Below are 20,210 nucleotides of genomic sequence, written 5' to 3' on the forward strand. Positions count from 1 at the left end.
CACAGACCTGCTGAGTTCGCCAAAGTACGATGTTTATGGCTACTGCTACAGGTATTCTTTGATCAACCTGTTCGGAGAAGTTATAATCCACCTTGGGGCAAAGTGACACTTAAACTCGAGCCTCCTGGCTCAGAGGTAGGGACACTAGCATTATACCACCAGACCCTGGCTATTCCTGTTGCAAACGTTTTAACAAAAACAGTAACTAATTAAAATAAAGTGCCAAGGTATGGTTAGTTTTTTTTTGCAACAAGCACTTAACAGTGAGAGATTTGCCGATCGCCGGCCAGCAGCAGCCGCGGTGTTTGAAATCCACACAAGATGGCGCAATCGACGTTTGCTGTCAAGGCGCACGGGCTTCAATGTGGACTACAATTCCCAGAGGGCCTGTCGCCCGCACGCGCAGTCGACGCTCGCTGTCAAGGCGCACGGGCTTCGATGCGGACTGCAATTCCCAGAGTGCTTGTCGCCCGCCCGCGCGGCCGCTCGCGCCGCCCCCCTCCCGCGGCGGGCCCTATGAACGGTCAGGACGCGTGCGCACATTCAAATGTTGTTGGTGAGTGTTTGAGAGGGAAGGCTGGGCGCGAGATTTGGCGGGATATAGAAACGGAGCAGGAGAGTGGCTGAGAGGCAGCAGCGGAGAGCTGAGGTCCCCTATAAGCCAGACATACATACACACACATATACATACAGACGCTGTCTCTCACCCGGCTGCCTGGGGATATGGTGACCCTACCGTTGGTACTCAGTCAGCCAACAGCGACCTTCAGTCCATGTATTAATGATCGGAGATTGACCATCCTGAAGCCCCCGAGCGAGTGAGTGACTGAGAAGGAAGAAGAGGGAGGTAACCGTCCTTGACAGTGATGGCCAAGCGAGCTCGGAGGTGAGTGCTCAGCGGATGGTTTCTCACTGATTCTGGGTTGCTAGTGTGGGACACTGAGCTCTCTTTTTTTTATTATTTCAAAGTTGTTGCGGCTGTCAGCTGCCCGCAGCAGGTCACACACAACCTGCGATGTTTGCAGCTGCTCCTGCACAAATGTGTTATCAAAGCCGGGCTTATTGGAGTGCCTACGGATCGTTGTCACGTTATGGCTAGTTTTGCAAAAGGCGTGTGTTTGCTTCCATCCAGGAAAGCTTATTGGGGAGCCGCTAAACTTCAAAGTGAAATGTGCATCAGATATAACGTGACAGATTACAACCCGTTGAGTTGTCATTCATGTGTTGTTGGGAGGTATAACACGCCACATCACAGCTGGGCGTGCAATATCGTTGTGAAACTGATCTCAGAACCTGGCCAGAAGTAACATTGGCAGCAGTTGGCCACTAGCAGTTGCTGGGATTCAGTCCAAAAATCACTGCCGTCTTTAGTTGTCAAGTCGATTGTAGGCTTATCCTTGAATAAATCGATAGAATAACATTACCCAGGTTTTGTTTTATCTGCTGGGTTAGAATTTGAGGGGAGAGGAACACGACCAACTATTTTCAATTGAAGTCCGAGGTTTCTTCTGTCCTTGAATCTCACGGGGCTTCCACCGTTTATATTGAAATCGTTAACTAGGATCTTCAGAGTAGTTTTATTGAGTACCAGCTAAGTAGGACTTGGGTTTGCTTGCTTATTTTTCTCTATAATAAATTACAGAAGTCAAGTCCATTTCACGTAAACCAGAGATAAGTTACTTTTCTCTGAGATATTTATTCTTGGTACTCTTGTCTTCAAGTGAATAATTTTATCTGAAATGACCAGTTAACCAAACAGATTTTTAGATTGGTTACAATGTGGAATGAAGCTATTCAGCCTTTTGCCCAAGCTGTGTCTCTATAAGAGCAGTTTGCCTAGTGCCATTCCCCTTGACCTTTTTCTGTAGTCTATTTTTTTCGTCTTTGGACATTTATCCAATTCTCTTTTGAAAGCCACGATTGAATTTGCCACCACACCACACTTAGGTGGTGCATGCCAGATCCCAGCCACTTGATTGTTATTTTGAAAAAATTGTTTTTCCTTGTGCTGTTTGTTGTTTTATCGTTCACCTTAACATGGTGTCCTCTGGCTCTCAAATAGCTTCTTCCTATCCGGATCCCACTATGCTATCTAGACTACAACCGTTTGATGAAGGAACGGTGCTCCGAAAAATAGTGCTTACAAATAAACCTGTTGGACTATAACCTGGTGTTGTGTGATTTTTAACTTTGTCCACCTCGGTCCAAAACCGGCACCTCCCTAATGATTTTGAACACCTCTATCAAAAACCTCTGAACGTTGTCTAAGGACAATGAGGTGTCTCATCCCTAGAATTGCTCTGAATGTTTTTTGTTCCTACTCTGAAGCTTTCACTCCTTTGGAGACAAAATTCCAGTTGAGGATTAGTGATTGATTGATTGAATTTTTACTCTGCCCATATTTGTAAACCAAGGATTTGTTAATTGTTTTCTCAATCAACCCTACCAGTGTGCATACATACACCCAAGGTCTCTCTCTTCTTGCACCACTTTAAGGATTATGCCTTAATTTTCATGCCCTTTCTTGAATTTCATAACAGAATGTAAGTTTCACTTTTAGTTAAGTTTAATCTGCCCACTCCATCAACTTGCTTTTGACCTCTTGAAGTGATTTCTGTCCTCCTGACAGTTCACACTATGAGCAAGTTGTCAACTAAATTTTGAAATTGTGCCACCCATGCAAATCTGTCATTAATTTCAATCAAGGAAAACTAGGTTTATAGCACTGGGTCTTGGGGAACCCTGTATCAATTGCTTCCAGTCTTTCAACAAACTTTGTATCCATTACTCATGGATTTAACTTGGTTGGCAAACCTGTTACATCACATTTTATGTCTTTTGGAAGTCTATGTACACCATATTAAACGTCAAGATTAGAGTGGTGCTGGAAAAGCATAGCAGGTCAGGCAGCATCCGAGGAGCAGGAAAATCTACGTTTCGTGCAAAAACCTTTCATCAGGGCTGAAGAAGGGCTTTTGCCCAAAACATCGATTTTTCTGCTCCTCAGATGTTGCCTGAACTGCCGTGCTTTTCCAGCACCACTCTAACCTTGACTCTAATCTTCAGCATCTGCAGTACCCACCTCCGCCTACCATATTAACTGTGTTAACCTCAATCCTCTCTGTTACCTTTAACTAATTTGATTCAGTTTTAAAAAAAGATGTGAAAATCAAACACAATGCCAGAACTACTCAACCGATGAGGTAATTCTGCTTCTCTCCACGCATGTTACTTGATGATCCGGTCTTTGCAGCTTTTAACAGTTAAATATGATTTGCCCTTGATATATCCAGACTGATTTTCCTTAATTAATCCACACTTGAGCAAGTAACTGTTAATTTTGTCCAGAATGATGATTTGTAAAACATTTCTCAATACTGATATTAAACTGACTGGCCTGTAGTTGCTGCTTTGATCCTCACCCTCTTACTTTTAAAGAAGTGTATAATGTTTGAACAGGTGCGTGTGGTAGTGTCCCGAGTTCAAGTCCCACCTACTCCAGAACTGTGTAATTGCATCTCTGAACAGGCTGGTTTGAAAATATCTATAATATTTGAAATGCTTCAGTCCTCTTGGACAGTCACATATTAAAAGAGGATTGAAAGATTATGATCAGTGCTTATGTAATTTCCATTTTTTTTACTTCACCCAACATCCTCATGTATCTCATCCACTGAGTTATCAGTTAAGTACAGCAACTTTTATTAATACCTTCGTCAACTTTTAGCCCTTGAGTCTTTCAGCTTCCTCTTTCAATATGGCTTGCATAAAATCTTCCCTGGTGACGATAGATGTTAGGGAATCATTAGGTAACAACACCTTCTGTCTCCATGAATGTGTCAGGATGGGATCCATCACTCTTCTTGCTACCTTTTTTTATGTTAACAGCAAACCTCTTCTCATACACCCTATGCCACCTTTTCACATCTGTCTGAAATTTCAGTATTTAGCTTGGATCTCATTTGTATTCTGAACTCACACCCACTTTCACTGCTTCATCTTATTTTCTCCCATCATTTGGTTGTTTGTGCCCTAACTTTCCCTTCAAGAGACTTTACTTTGGCTTACGTTCAACTTTTTCTGCATGAGAGACCATTTTCAGGCTCATTGCTTTGTCTACCAATATCGGTGGGTTTCTAATTTACCTGTGTCCGATCTCAGTTCTTTAGGAGTCCACTTACCTGAATCCTCCCACATACTTTTCCATAGTCTGTGGAGACAGTTTTAATAAGTCCTTTCAAGTCTGTTGATCTGAACTTTTCTACAAATTTGATAGCTTAAACTTTCTCAACTCTAATAACCTGCAGGTTCTTAACTAAACTCTCTCCTGCGTTTGAAATACCTTAAACCAAATTTTAGAAGTAGCTTGTTTTCTGATGTGTTTCTAGAAGAGGAACTAAACTGGTTTGTAAACTCAAAACTAGTGTCTTCTGAACTTTTTGTTTTTTTTTAAAAAAGACTTGCTCATCCTAGATTCTTCTGAAATGTAAATAAATCCAACTGCTTTGTATGTTAACTCTGTGTCATAAACCGCATATATTACATAAATATTTTTCCATTTAACACCTTGGGTTTTCAGTTATTTACTTGTAGTCACGTACTGGATTAAATCACTGTCATGGAAAGACCATGACCTTGTTTACTTTTATGAAGGATTTTGTCATTAAAAAATGCTTATATGCCATACTTTTGCAATCCAACCTAAAAAAAATAAATTATACATCTTTAATCATAAAGACCTTTACATTGTTATGCCCCTGTGCTATTTATTGTTTGCATCCAAATTGACATAATTAAACTGTTTCTTCTCCTGATTGTGGGTAAATATAATGAAAAGCTAATGATGCTAGCTGGATGGCATATGTCATATCATGTCACTTTGTATTATTCCTACTGTGTCCAATCATGTAACTAATTCTATAGCCATGTCAGTTTAGCAACATGTATGGAGAGAAAACTAGGGTTAATGTTTCGAGTCTGATATAACTCCTCAGAGTTCTGACTTATCACATCAGACTCAAAATTAACTATCTTTCTGTCTTCACAGATGCAGCCAGACCTGCTGATTTCTTTAACATTTTCTATTTTTTTATTTCAAATTTCTAGAGTGCACAGTATATTGCATTTATCCTGCTATATTAATAATCTCAATTAAATCAGGTTACTTAGACATGTCTTGTCGTTTATAAATAAATAATGGCTTTCTGATCAGTTCATACTTGTGCAAGTTCTGGTAAATTACCAATGATCTCTAATTCCGTAAGCTCTTGTCACTAGAAATTAAGTGTGTGTACACACCTTTGATTAGTCCCATAATTCCAAGGACAATTGAGGAATGCTAAACTTGACAGAGACCCATATTCCAAGAAGGAATTTTAAAAATCTAGCATGCTGAAGACATTGTTTCAAGGTTTATCAAAACCCATCAGAGCAATTTAGCACTTTGTGATGCATATCTTCTGATCTAGTGTTGTCTGTTCTTTTCCTTTCCTCATTTTCTGTTGTTTTTCCTCAGTGTTGCTATAATTTCTTAAGTTTATTATATTTTTAATTGCTCTCAAGATACCAAGCAATCAGTGAATATTTACTTAATGTGGCAAACTGGTTGATCAGATAGTCAAGAAGGCATACAGCACACTTGCCCTCATCAGCTGGGGCATCGAATATAAAATTTGGCAAGTTATGTTGTAGCTGTATAAAACTTTAGTTCGGCCACATTTGAAATATTACAAGCATTTCTGGTTGCCATACTACCAGATTGCCGTGGATTCTCTGTAGAGAAGGTAAACCAGGATGTTGTCAGATCTGGAGGGTTTTAGTTAAGAGGAGAGGTTGGATAAACTTGGATTGTTTTCACTGGAAAGAGGGAGACTGAGGAGTGACCTGATAGAGGTCTACAAAATTGAGAGGCATAGATAAAGTGCATTGTCAGAGGCCTTTTCCCTAGGTGAAGAGAGCACAGGTTCAAGTGAAGGGGGAAAGTTTAGGGGAGAAGTGCAGGGATAGGTTTATATACAGGGTGGTGGGTGCCTGGAATGTATTGCCAGTGGAGGTGGTGGAAGCAGGCACATTAGCAATGTTTAAGACACATGAAATGGGAGGCAATCAGAGGGATAGAAACTGCGTATGGGCCAATAAGCAGGTCTCGGTAAGGCTTGGAGTGCTGAAGAGCCTGTTCCTATGCTTGATTATTGCTTGAACCAAACAATGTTTGTCATATTACTCAAGTCTATCATCTGAAGTGTCTCAGAAAATTTGCTGTGCTATGTAATTTTAAACTTTGTGAAGTCACCAGATGGTGCTATGCTGTATAAGTACAATCACCATTTAGAGTTTTAGTGCTTTCACTGACTGAGGAGTCGGTACTTCACAGCCAATGTGGTGACAGTCAGTCGACAGGAATAACAGAATGTGCACAGCACGCAGTTCCTCCTCAAATTCATTGTAACAGCACCTGCAAGAAGACTCTAGATTTCTCTACCAGAAAATATCAAGACTAGTTTGACAAGAATGATCAGGAGGTCCTAGAACTACTAAGTTGCAAGCACAAGGCTGAAACACCACCAAAAGCTGAAGAATGCAAGAATACAGACAAGTCCAACAAAATCCCCATTGTCTAAAGAACAGACAGAGCATGGAGAGAGCACAGGATATCCAGCAACTTGCTGATAGCCACGACACACATGGATTCTTCCATGAAGTCAGAACTAAGAAACCGTATATCAGCAGTTTACAAGGAGTAGGGGAAAGCTAATGTCTGTGGGTAGTGAAGCCAAGTCGATCGTAGATAGGTGAAATGCCGAGCCACAGAATCAGTAAAGATGAGGGAGCTACTCCATAGAACAGCTATCAGAAGACAAGGACTGCACATGATCAGGAGCACCAATAAAGTGAAATCTATTGAAATTTTTTTTTGAAAATTTCAAAACTTTTTGTTTCGATTACCATTATGTAGATTATTTTTCCTAACCCATTTCAAAGGTTCTACATCTTACACATCATTTAATTTGTGCAACAGAACAAAACCGCATAGGAATTTTGAGTGGAGACATAATTTCTAGTTAACAACTCTGGAAAATATTAGTAACATTCCTGAAAACAATAAACCATTTTTGCATCCTGAATGGAGCAAAGTTATGAATTTTGATTTCTGAAAGCCTGAATATGCATTGGAGACTTTTTTTGTGTCTTTGAAGTTGCACTTAATATAAATCATTGCTTCCGCAGTAAATAATGTTTACATAGTGTTTAAACAAAAATAATGAAGTTTGTTTCAAAGTTAGCATATTAAGTATTGATCTAGGCTTAACATAAAGTAGGCATGGCATCTTTAGAAAAGAACAACTTTTTTTGTTAAATTGATTGATTCATGTGATGTGGGCTTCACTGGTTGGGCCAGTATATATTGCACATCCCCAGTTGTCTTTTGAGAAGATGTTAGTAAGGTACTTTCAATCGCTGCAGCCATAATGGTGTAGATACTCCAACAGCACTTATTATGAGAGTTTCAGTATTTTGACCCAACTGTGATTTGTTTCTAAGTTGGGATGTTGAGTAGGTTGGAGGGGAACTTGCAGATAGTGCTTGAGAAACTAGCTTAAAGTATTCAATGTGTTAAGTAACGGACAATTTATATTGAAGTTTGTATATTTGTATCTATTTGAATATTGTTCAAGTTATGACTAATGTTACTGAGGTAAGTGAGGAATGACTATGATACTGGATAGGGTTGGAAACCTGAAAATGAGTGGTGGCTAAGATGTTATGTAATGTGGTCATCCAATCCAAAGACAGTTTAGAGAAAACTGTCAAGGTAGATTCAAGGCTGTCATAGACTGTAGGGTTCTATAATTCTATCAGCAGGCCATTCAGTCCATAGAGTCTGCACTGACCCTCTGAAGACCATCCCACCCAGGCTCTCACCCCTCTACCCTACCCCTGTAACCCTGCATTTCCCATGGTTTATCCATCTAGCCTGCACATCCTGGACCTGTAGCATGACCAATCCACCTAACCTGCACGTTTTTGACTCTGGAAGGAAATCAGAGCACCTAGTAGAAACCCACGCAGTTGCAGGGAGAATGCCTGTTTGGAATTTCCACCCGAGGATGGAATTGAACCCAGCTCACTGGCGCTGAGGCAATAGGGCTAACCACTGAGCCACCATGCTGCCCAAGCACTCCATTTTTAATAGTATCTTCCTTCGACACATTTATGGGAGCAGTGTGAGCCAAATACTCTTTCTCTAACAATTCTACAAAGCAGTCATGACTAGAGGTAATTTGGAACATCAGTAGGGGTATAGTGTTTTCCTTTGTTTTCAGTGCCGTAAACATTCTAATACCTAATCAGTCAGAAAATGTGTATAATTGCATGTTCACCAACATGTGCTGTGCATCAACACCCAGAGTCTTTCCCACTGTTTTTTCAAGTGAATGTGAATAGTCTCACCATCTTACCTTTTCTTTGCACTTCTTCCTCACATCCCCATCTTTCTCTCCACCACCACTCTCCCTCAGCCCTATGCAATATCTTGCATCTTCCTGATAATCATCCTCATCCAATGCACTCTATCCATCAAATGAATGTTCTTTCCCTTATTGTGAGACAAGAGAGTACTAAATATGGAGAAAACAAAAGGTGATTGGGTTTTTCACAGAGATAGTAACTCACAACTGGAGAGTTAGAAACCGAACGATCAGTGGTGTCTCAAATGTCTTTGATCTTCTGAACTGTGGACACCTCACCATCTGTTAGCAGAATCATATCTATGCCACATACATGTTACATAATGCTTGCTCATTTTTGCTTGATTTCAACAGCAAGTGAGGTTGGATGTAAAAGTTAGGACTGTTATCCTCGGAGAGAATCTTGAAAAGAGATTTGATAGAGGTATTCAAAGCCATGAGGTGTCTGTTCAGAGCACTCCTAAAAGGATCAAGTAAGAAAGGACATAGATTTAAAGTAATTAGCAAAAGAGGCAAAGGTGATAGGAGGAAAAAATGTTGGTGTGAAGTATTTTCTTTTATTTTAATTCTTGGGATGTGGGCATCACTGCTGGTCCAGCATTTATTGTCCATCCATAATTGCTTTTGAACTGACTGGCTTGTTAGAGTCATTTCAGAGGGCAGTTGTGGGTGGAGTTATGTTAATACCTAAAAGGGCATCAAAATGGTAACAGTGGTCGCCATTAGATTATCTTTTAATTTCATATTTCTATTGAATTCAGGTTTTACCATTTGCAAAAGTGAGATTCAGAGCCATTTTCCCAGCAAAATAGACCAGTCCTCTGGATTACTAGGCCAGTGACATTACCACTATCTTGCCTCATTAAGGTGCTGCGAGTTTGCTGGCCTCATGCCTTTGCCTTTTTTACCATCCTCCACCCCCTGGTGCTTCCCCACTCTTCCCGAGCTCACTTCCCTCCTGTGTGCCCTCCCACTACTTGTTATGCTCATATCCAAACTACACCCTCTTCTCAAGTGGGTAGTCCTCTGATTCCCAACTGTGTGTGCGCACCCCCACCGTGTGACCTTCCCACACGTGCCTACCTTCCATCTTTCCGACATGTCCATACTCATTATCCCCTCCTCTTGTTCATGCACACCCCTCCCACCCCCATCTCTGCTGCAGTCTTCTCCTCCTTCTATCCCTGGCACAATGGCACGACTCCACATATCCTCTCTGCCCTCTCCTCCCTTGCCCAGGAACTTGCGCCCTCAATGGCTCCCACCCCTCTCATTTCTTTGTATACCACTCTTCTTCCCTTCGTCCCTCAAGCAAATGTTGCTTTCACTTCTCCTCCTCTCCCTAACGCCTATATTCACACCTGCTTCCCCCTCCCACACATGGGCCCTTTTGGATCTGTCCTTCCTGCCTACACTTCATTTCCTTTCCTCCCACGCCATGTGTGCAACCACTGCCCTCTATATGTACAACACTGATACCTCCCCATGCACTTGCAGGTTGCGTAATCCAGCCCCATGAGTGCACACTGTTCTTACTTCCTCAGGCATGCCTGCCCGTTTGTGCATGCACGCATGTTTACTGATTCCTTCATGAATGAACAGGTGCTTGCTCATTGCCTCCCACTTGCATCAGTGTTCCCTGACCCATCGCCGTCCCATGAGGCATGCTGTCCCTAACAGTCTTCCCTCTCTCGTCCCACAGACTCGCTGCCATTCTCAGGCCTCAGACTGAATGAAGGCCAGGATATTTGCACAGTGAACCTGTCAGCAGCAAATGTGAGTGTAAAATGGCCTTTAATTGGTGGAGCATCACTTTGCAAACTTTTCCACATGACCTCACTTGGAAGCATTCACAGTCTGTGTAGCATTCCTCGGTGGGGCAGTCTGGACCAACAGGACTGTTGTCCCTGCTGGACAAGCCTGGTACAGAGCAATGACAAATTCTTAAGGAGTTATTTTATAATGCTGAGCAAGGAAATAGACCCTTCAAAATGGATTTATTATCCCTTTAGCTAACTAAAGAAATTAACAATAGTATGAATTTGAAATAAATGATGTACAGTAGAAAATTGGAGTATGAGGGAAAACTAGCAAACAAGTGCATAAAAACGAAAAGAGTAGCTGAATGGACGTTAGTCCCTTAGAAGATGAAACTAGGGGATTACAATAGAAAATGTATTTTGTATCTGATTTCACTGTAGAAGACACCCAAGATATCCTTAGTAATAGAAAATCAATAGGCAACAGGGGAGCAGGGATTTTAAAACAATGATCACTGGAAAATAAGTACTTGGGAAAAACTAATGGAACTAAAGGCTGACAAGTTGCCTGGGCCTGACGGTCTGAACTTGTGACCTTAAGATAAATTATTGCAGTGTGTGTTGATGTATTAGTTGTAAGTTTCCTAAATTCTGTAGATCTGTAAAAGTTCCATTGGATTGGAAACTGCAAATATAGCATCATTATATTTAGTAGTGACGGTACATTTGGATCGGCTCAGGCTTGGAGGGCCGAAGGGCCTGTTCCTGGGCTGTAAACTTTCTTTGTTCTTTGATTTTCTTGAATAATAGAACAAACAGAATGCAGGAAACTACAAGTCACTTATCCTGACCATCAGTTATCAGGAAAATGCTAGAATCAGTTATTAAGGAAGTGATTATCAAATTATTTATCAGTAACTAAAATTAAGGAAATAACAAGATGTTTAGAAAATCATAATGCAATACAGCAAAATCAGCATGATATTCTGAAAGTGAAATATCATTTGACCAATTTCATCCTTGAGGATGTGTTATGAGCAAGGTGGGAAATCAATAGATGTACTGTATTAGGATTTCCAAAAGGCATTTCATTTCATGTCATACCTTGCATATGGCACAACAAAAATTCATGGTGTTGGGGATAATTTAGTACAGATAGAAGATTGACATTTGGAATAAATGGGACATTTTCAGATAGGAGAAAGTGAGGACTGCAGATGCTGGAGATCAGAGTCGAAGACTGTGGTGCTGGAAAAGCAGGAGAGTCGGCATTTCAAGCATAAGTTCTTCATCATGAAGATTCCTGCTCCTCCGATGCCTGACCGGCTGTGCTTTTCCAGCACCACACTCATTTTCAGGTAGGCAAATCTCATGCTGTTCCAGAGGGTTCAGTACTTGGACCTCATCTATTTATAATCTACATTGATGACTTGGTGAAGGGACTGATTGTATTTTAGCCAAATTTGCTGCTGATACAAAGATCCATAGGAAAGCAAGTCATGAGGGGGCTAAAAATGATTCAGTTAGGGATAATAAGTAGTATCAATGAATAGTTGAAAATTTTGTCATATTGGGAAGATATGATCTTATCCACTTTTGCAGAAAAAAATAGAAATATTCTTTAAATGAAAAAGACTGCATAATTTTGTAGTATCAACAGATCTGGGTGTCCCTGTGAAAAAATTTCAAAAAGATAGCGTGCACGTAATTAGGAAGGCAATTGGATTGTTTGCTCTTTTTTGCAAGAGGGCATCTTGCTCCAACTTGACAGGATGTTGGTGAAACTGCACTTGGAGTATTGTGTGTAAGTTTGGTCTCTATACTTGAGGTGAGATTATTTGTATTAAGGCTGTTCAGAGAAAGTTCATTGGAATGACTCCGGGGATGAAGGGATGTCTTTTTTTTGACTTTTGAAAAAGATTTAGCCTGTGCCCATTGGAGTTTGGAAGCCTGAAAGGTGATCTAATGATGATTCTGAGGGAACTTGACAGTAGGTGATAACTAGTTGTTCCCTCATGAGAAGTTAAACGGTTACATGGAAATAAGCAGGAAAGTAGAGGTCAAGCCACAGTCAAAATCAGCCATGATACACAGCTTTCAGGGCAAATCGACCTATTCCTGCTCCTATTTAGCCATGAAACTATGTTTATATTTTAACCAGGAAAGCAGTGTCACAACTGTCAAAATTATCCTAATTACAATTGTCATCCCGATCCCACCTCAGTCTAAGCAAAACGCTCAGAGACACAGTAAAGTTTTACCTCCTTCATCTTTATTCCAGGCCCTGGAGGGAGAGACAACAATTGCCCTGTCCAAAAAGACGTGAATTCTCAGTCTTCTCTGGAACAGCAGATTCGTAATGAATTATATAGTCATTTTACAGGGCGGAGCATCCAGATAAGGCAACATGCATATTGATTGGGTGACCATTACAATCAGCGAGTGTCAGTAGTAAAGTTTAAATCATCTGCTGTTGCACAATGAATGTTCTTAACCTTAACTGGCTTCACATAATTAATACTTTTCAACCTTGTTAAACTGACCTTACATACTGAATGATTCCAATATTGTTAAATACTTCTACATAATTAATGCTTTTCCACCTTGTTAACCCATTATCCTTGCCTCCAGCACCCCATTGTTAACTGCACATTCTTATCTGATCTGAGTCATGCTCAGCTGAACCTCATGTTTCACAAAACTCAGAACTTAACTCTTTCCCTACTTGCTTATACCCTATACACATTCTCACAATGACCTAGCCAGACTACTGACAAGCAAGCTTTGTGGGGCTAACAGGAACAGGAGTGCTCCTGTAGAGTTAGCAAGTGCAGTTCAAATCAACCATGCCTGGCCTTTTCCCACCTTTTTACCTAGGAACAAAGACAGCAACCTGTAGACTTGCTGAATTTCTGCTGTTTGCAGCAGACGGTCTGGCTGCAGTATAGGGCATTGGTTAGGCCACTTTTGGAATACTGTGTGCAATTCTGGTCTCCCTCCTCTCGGAAGGATGTTGTGAAACTTGAAAGGGTTCAGAAAAGACTTACAAGGATGGTGCCAGGGTTGGAAGGTTTGAGCTATAGGGAGAGATCGAATAGGCTGGGCTGTTTTCCCTTGAGTGTCAGAGGCTGAAGGGGGGACCTTATAGAGGTTTGTAAAAGCATGAGGGGCATGGATAGACCAGGTCTTTCTTTGGGGTGGGATTCCAGAACTAGACTTAGGATGAGAGGCGAAAGATTTAAAAGGGAGCTGCGGGGTAACTTTGTCATGCAGAGCTTGATGCATGTATGGAATCAGCTGGCAGAGGAAGTGGTGGGGGCTGGGACAATTACAACATTTAAAAGGCACCTGGATGTGTATATAATTAGGAAGGGTTTAGAGGGATATGGGCCGAGTGCTGGCAAATGGGACTAGATTAATTTCGGATATCTGGTCGGCATGGACAAGTTAGATTGAAGGATGTGTTTCCGTGATGTACATTTCTATGATTCTGTTTTATGTTAATGATCCCTGCCTATTGAAATTTGGTTAGCCTCCTGTTCTTGGATGTGCTGGATACTTGCACTGCTTGTTTGGAAGACACTGCTACTTGTAGAAAAAATGTTTCAATGTCACAATGTGTAAACTGTAACCTCATTTTCAGTGTATAGCATTCATACAGAGGCTGGCAGTTATTTTTATCAAATTTTTAATTTTTATAATAATTTGGAAAATTTTGATTTTCTTTGAAGACAAGTAATTGGCGAAAAATAAAGAATTTTTTCTTCTCACTTTTTAGGATGAAAAGTGCTTCGTGCCATGTTATTCAGTGTTGCCAGGTTTTTTTGGCAGACAGCATGCATCCTGTTTAGTTGAAGTATGTAAGTGAACAGGCTATGCTTAGAGAATGCATTCTGTAATACAAATAGTTATGTGATGACTTATTTTCGAAACTTACCACATAAATGGGTAATGAAATCTGTTCTTATCATTGAAATATTTGCCAGACTTTTCTGACATGGAAGATGGCAAATAACTTATTTCACTTTTGGGATTATTAGGAAGCCTCCTTGTGTAATGTCTATACGGGAAATTTTAATATCTGATAGTTAGTTTAACCTTGCCAAGATTGTTCTATAATTCTCTAATCCAGTGAGAATATATGGCTTTACGCTTTGGACTTTAAGAAGGTAGCTCACTACCACTTACCAGGGGATGAGCAACAAGTGCTGACCCAATCAGTGATGCACAGTTCACATGAAGAAATTCCTGTGAGGTCTTTTCCTGACAGGCATCCAGCTTAAAGTAGTGACTGATATGTCCAAGAACTCCAGAGCCATAGTCACTCCCTGGCAATGAGACATGCTTGGTGTTAGTTGGATCCCTGCTGGAGCTAAGACTGGAAGATGAAAATGCCTCATTGTAAAAGGCAAGTATAATGGCACTCTGATAGCTGACTCTGAAGAGGCAATACTAAAGTCAAGGGCTGTTCACCAGCGTCTGTGAAGTTGTTTTCATAAGAATGCAGTGTAAGTCTGTCAGTGGTGGTGTATCTGCTGCACTGCTATCCAGAAAGTCTGGGTTTTTTTTAATCTTTTCCTCACAATTAGCATAAACTGCAATAACAGTAGCCATTTTGAACTTTAGATGGTATACAGTATTTAGTAAGTTGGATCAAATTCTATGATAAGGATTGTTGAAAAATAAATTAAAAATAAAATATGCCATGCATACATGTGGGTTTTTATAAACAAACAAGGCCTGGGCTGATGCTGAAGTGGCTGAGACTGTTCCAGCAATACTATTGAAGGCATGTGCTCAGACCTAGCCATGCCTCTGTCGGAGCTGTTCCAATAGAGCTACAACACTGGCATCTATCCAACAACGGTAAATTGCCCAGATTTGTCCTGTGCACAGAAAACAGAACAAATCTGATACCTCATACTTCTAAAAGGACCAAAAGTAGTAGAAAGGTAATTGCAATGATTCAATGCAAGCAGATGGCATGAAATTTGAAACCATCATAGTCAGAAAACAACACTTGCAACACTTGGGTACTGCACACATTATTGATTATTGCAGTCCAGATGTACAAAACAAGTAAATTGTGTGACAAGTGCGGTCTATTGCACCCATCGCAAAGCTTTCCTGCATTCCAGGCAAGGCATTCCACTTACAAGAACATTGGATAGCAGAGTTTGTACTGGTAGGATATTTACTGTCGTACTAATCTTGGTTTTGAGCGTGCATTTGCCAATTTACTTTGGGCAAGTAATGTTGAATGTGGCAAAAGTTTCCAGTTGGTTGACTTTGTCCATTATTCATAATGTGGAAAGCCTGATCACCTGGTTGGAAGTTGCTCCACTCTGGGTTTTGACTTGGGTCTAAAGATGCAACTTGAGCCTGCTACAGGGTACAACCAAACATAAAACTGACACGGTGGTATCATAGTAGGAGCATGGAATGCACCGCAGACCTTATTAAGATAAGCTGATACATACAATTCACAGAAAAGAAATCCAGACCCAAGTCAAAACCCAGAGTGGAGCAACTTCCAACCAGATGATCAGGCTTTCCACATTATGAATAATGGACAAAGTCAACCAACTGGAAACTTTTGCCACATTCAACATTACTTGCCCAAAGTAAATTGGCAAATGCACGCTCAAAACCAAGATTGGTACGACAGTAAATATCCTACCAGTACAAATTCTGGCAAATGTGCAGCAATGCTATTGGAACTCATAGATAAAACCGATAATTGTCTACAATGTGTGATCAATTCCTTGAATTGTTAGTGTACCGATGTAATGCAGTCATGGCAATTTGGCATTAAAATAACATACTTTAACTGGTAGTCAGAAGTGGATCAGCAGAGGCAGGACGACCAAGTCACAATTTCATCTTGGTGATCGTCTATTAGATCACTTGGTGGCAGCAGAAGAGACTAAGAATACATGCATTTCGTTTATCCAGGATTGTACCTGAACCCTTCCAGGTATGCCAAAGGAAATTTCAAAGGTGACGCTTTATTGTACCTCAGAAGATGCAGTGTTCACATAACAAGAAATCTTTAACTGTGAGGCAAGTCACAGACACTAGCCGCAGTAATATGGAGAACCTCCACAAGTTGTGAGATTCCATCAGTTCCTGATTCCAAAGTAGCGACTGACCTATTTACCATAAATGGGGACAACATAATTTTAGACACTGATTATCTCTCCACATTTCCAATTTTCAGACAGGTAAGGAGCACTTCAGTCATGTCTATGGCAGCCAATTCAGTCTGTTTGGTGCACCTAGAGAAATAACTTCTGACAATGCACCTCAGCATAATAAAGACCTTTTCAGGAATAGGTGCACTAGATGGGGTGTGAATCATGGGCTCTCCCTATTAAAATTGTTATCCTTGATCAAGCAGCAAATGGTTTGTATTGTTAAATCACTTTTATTGAAGTGTAGGACAGTTAAACCAAGACTTACGTTGTCTCATTACACCTCAGAGCTACACCTCTGGATGTAGAGTTACTTTCATCAGCAGAGATCTTGTTCAGAGGATAAGTGAAAGCATCACTTATTCAAATTCTCTTGAGGTGCAGGACATCCTGCTCGATGAAGGGAGGTTGATGCATGACTGGCAGGCAATGCAGAACCACTTCAACTTTGCATAGGACAATATGTCAGAGTGACATACCCCATAATGGGGGCATAGTTATTTGCAGAGGTTCCTCATATGCATAGAGTGGTCAGGTCATACAAAGTCACTATCAAACAGCAATGGAAGAACAGTAGCATTCTAAAGGAAGTGTACAATATACTGATCTGTGCATTGAGATCGCACAAGAACAAACCCAGATGATAATGAGATGGAATATCAGGACATCGAACAATCTACTGGTGAAACATCTGCAAGCCAAGAAGCAAATCCACATATCCAGAAGGTTACACAATCTGGAGGAGTTGTCAGAGCATTGAAATGATTTATGAACTGAGATTCCTGTACTTGTAAATTTTGCTATTACCCAATGGTTGTATTTCCACCTATAGCATACAACAACTATCTTTTTGTAGGGGGGTTGGGAGTTGATGTTGTGTTATCACCTTTGAATGGTATCTCTTAAGAGCTCAACATGCAAATAAGACAAGTGCCCAGATGTTATCACGTGCCCACCGATCTTTTACGCTGTGTAGGGTAGACTGCGCCTGGAGATTGCTCTGTGTATTTTAAAAATATATAATATGGAAACTGAATGGGGGTGAAAAAAGTATTCCCTGAATGGTGTGAACAGTCATTATTCCCTGGGGTTACAAGTTGGAGCCTTCATTTCTCATAATGTGTATTAATGACTTGGTAGAAGGAATAAGGAGTTGCTTGTCCAAGTTTGTCAGTAGCACTAATTTGGAGGCACAACAAGTTGTGTAGATTGGAACTAGGAATTCCAAAGGGATATATTTTGATTCCAAAGTTAAAATTATGACATGGAGTTCAACATATGCTCTTAATGGAAAGGAATTGAGAACCATGCAGGAGCAGAGTTTTAGTTGTCCTGGCGGACAAATTGCAAAGCTAATAAAGGCTGACATTAATTTCAAGAAGGCTGGAATACAAATGTGTTATGCTCTAGTTATGCTGTTTTGTCCCCATCTATTTGATTAGATTCCCTACAGTGTGGAAACAGGTCCTGTGGCCCAACAAGTCCACACCGACCCTCCGAAGAGTAACCCTCCCAGACCCATTTCCCTCTGACTAATGCACCAAACGTTATGGGCAACTTAATATGGCCAATTCACCTGACCTGCACATCTTTGGACTTTGGGAGGAAATCCACGCAGGCACTGGGAGAATGTCACCCAAGGCTGGAATCGAACCTGAGACCCTGGTGCTGTGAGGCAGCAGTGCTAACCACTGGGCCAACATGCTGCCCCTGGCGTAACACTTTCAGTTTCAAGCAAAGCACTTTAGGAACTAGGTTTATAAGGGAATTGCAGAGTGGATTGATCAGTTGAAATTTATGAGGGTAGCTTGGATAAACTTGATTTGTCATTCCTGTGAAAGATTTGTTTGCCAGCCAAATCTCAGTCTGCAGTTATACCCTGACACTGTGCCATCAGGCTTGGCAGCTCAGTGATTAACACTGCTGCCTCAGCGTCAGGGACCTGGGTTTGATTCCACCTTGGGTGACTGTGTGGAGTTTGCACATTCTCCCTGTGTCCCATAGTCCAATGATGTGTAGGTTAGATGGATTGGCCATGGTTAATGCAGGGTTACAGGGACAGGGTATTGCTGGGGTGGGTCTGGATGGGATGCTGTTCAGAAGGTCAGTGTGGATTTGATGGACTGAATAAGTGATAAAGTCCCACCACAAAGTAAGACCCTTGTGGTTAATGAATAGCTACTTAAATGCCTCATCTTGTCACCTTTCCGGTTACCTTCCTGGCAGCTCAGAAAGATGACTAGTTTTCTGTTAGGATGACCTGACTGATGAGTTGGGAGTTGGGGAAGTACTTCATTTATCCCAATGTGAAGGTTATCGGAGGCACAGATGGCAGGCAAGGGGTGACCTCTGACTCTGCGACAAGGGGAAAAAAAATGCTTACTTTTTTTGTCACTTACTCCTTTTGTGAGCTTTGATTAGCCTCCAGATTGCAGCTTCTGGCAATCCAGCATCCCAATGTTGAGGCCTATAGTAGAGAAATATACCTAAATTCTGCCTGTCAACCCTTAACAAGTTGATTGCTGCTCAGTAGGTTAGCTTCCGCTGACAATGGGGATGATGTGTTACTTGCCACTTGGTATGGCTGTCCCTGCACAGTTTCAAAAGTGGAAAATTGTGCTCTAAGAAACTTTATTTACGATCTACTACTAACAGTTCAGTTCTTTCTGTGCCTCACATAAGTGAATTATCTAGGCATCTGAAGTAAGCAATGTTAGGAAAGAATTTAGTGCATAATGTGGATAATTTGAACGAAGCATTTTTTTTCTTGAGTAGATTATATTGATTTCTTATTTCCTAGTTTGTCCTATTTGAATTGTATTTGACTGGAGGTTAGAAAGATTTCACAGTTTGCATTGTTTATGGATAAAACCTAAATTAACACATATTTAGTATCAGGGAGTTAAGATATTGGCAAATTAATAGAGTCAGGGATGTAAACGTTATACCTGGCTTTAAGGCACATACTTGCGTGGCTTAGACAAAAATCTTGAACGATTTTGTGTTAAACCTTTTTATGAAGATTTTTTTTGAAGACTTTTTTTTTATTCACATTTTTCTTCTTTTATAAATACAGTTTTTGGGATGGAAGGTGAAACTGAGTACTTTTAATTTTAATTATTGTTAATACGCACCTGAATAGGCTTGAATGTTCTAATAACAATGTGTAAAATAATAATGCAAAAACATCTATCTTTTGAAAACAGTGAAGATGATGATGATGAACATCTGTTCCAAGATCGTGACTATGATATGCCTCAACAGAAAGGTACAAAGAAGCTCTGTAACAAAGTTAAATGGATACCTGATGAGGTAAATCTGAATGGTCCTTTCAGAATATGAGCACTGTACTTTCTTTTATGATATCCCATTTAACTCACTCAATGCTAAATATGATGGTCATGTTTAATTATAGGATCAAACTTCCAATAGAAATAATTTATTTGTTCAAATCTAATTTTACAGTCAAGATAAATCATTGAGGTACTAAAAGTTTTAATGTGATAATCATTTATATTTTCATGGTTGAGCCAATTAATGGATGTTTTTGGCCAAATAAGTTAAAATGTTTGATTGTTAGTTTCAGTTAAGACCTTTGCAGTTTTAATCGACTAACACGAATGCTGTGTATTTTCTCTTGTTTGTACTATACAGGATGAGAAGTTAAAGAAGTTGGTAGAGGAACATGGTACAGAAGATTGGAATTTCATTGCTAGTCATTTTCTTGTAAGTGGGAGAAAAAGATATTTTATGTTTTCTGCGTTGAAAACTGCGTATTTCTGATTGGT

At 40.4% G+C, this 20,210-nt stretch overlaps 1 protein-coding gene across 5 annotated transcripts in view; it reads left to right on the forward strand.

Moving 5' to 3' along the window:
• The first annotated feature begins 213 nt into the window (after positions 1–213).
• The window catches only part of mybl1 (v-myb avian myeloblastosis viral oncogene homolog-like 1), a 62,758-nt gene continuing 42,761 nt past the window's right edge, over positions 214–20,210 (forward strand). For 3 of the 5 annotated variants that reach the window (XR_006311529.1, XM_043689265.1, XM_043689266.1), the window contains exons 1-3: positions 214–556; positions 19,629–19,734; positions 20,077–20,148. Coding sequence is in view for 4 of the 5 variants with exons in the window: in XM_043689265.1 (XP_043545200.1) it covers positions 363–556; positions 19,629–19,734; positions 20,077–20,148 (372 nt within the window). In the remaining variant the exon portion in view is untranslated. The other 2 variants (XM_043689269.1, XM_043689268.1) reach the window with 2 other exon arrangements.

Source organism: Chiloscyllium plagiosum, chromosome 4 (genome assembly GCF_004010195.1).
Source record: "Chiloscyllium plagiosum isolate BGI_BamShark_2017 chromosome 4, ASM401019v2, whole genome shotgun sequence".
Taxonomy (NCBI): domain Eukaryota; kingdom Metazoa; phylum Chordata; class Chondrichthyes; order Orectolobiformes; family Hemiscylliidae; genus Chiloscyllium; species Chiloscyllium plagiosum.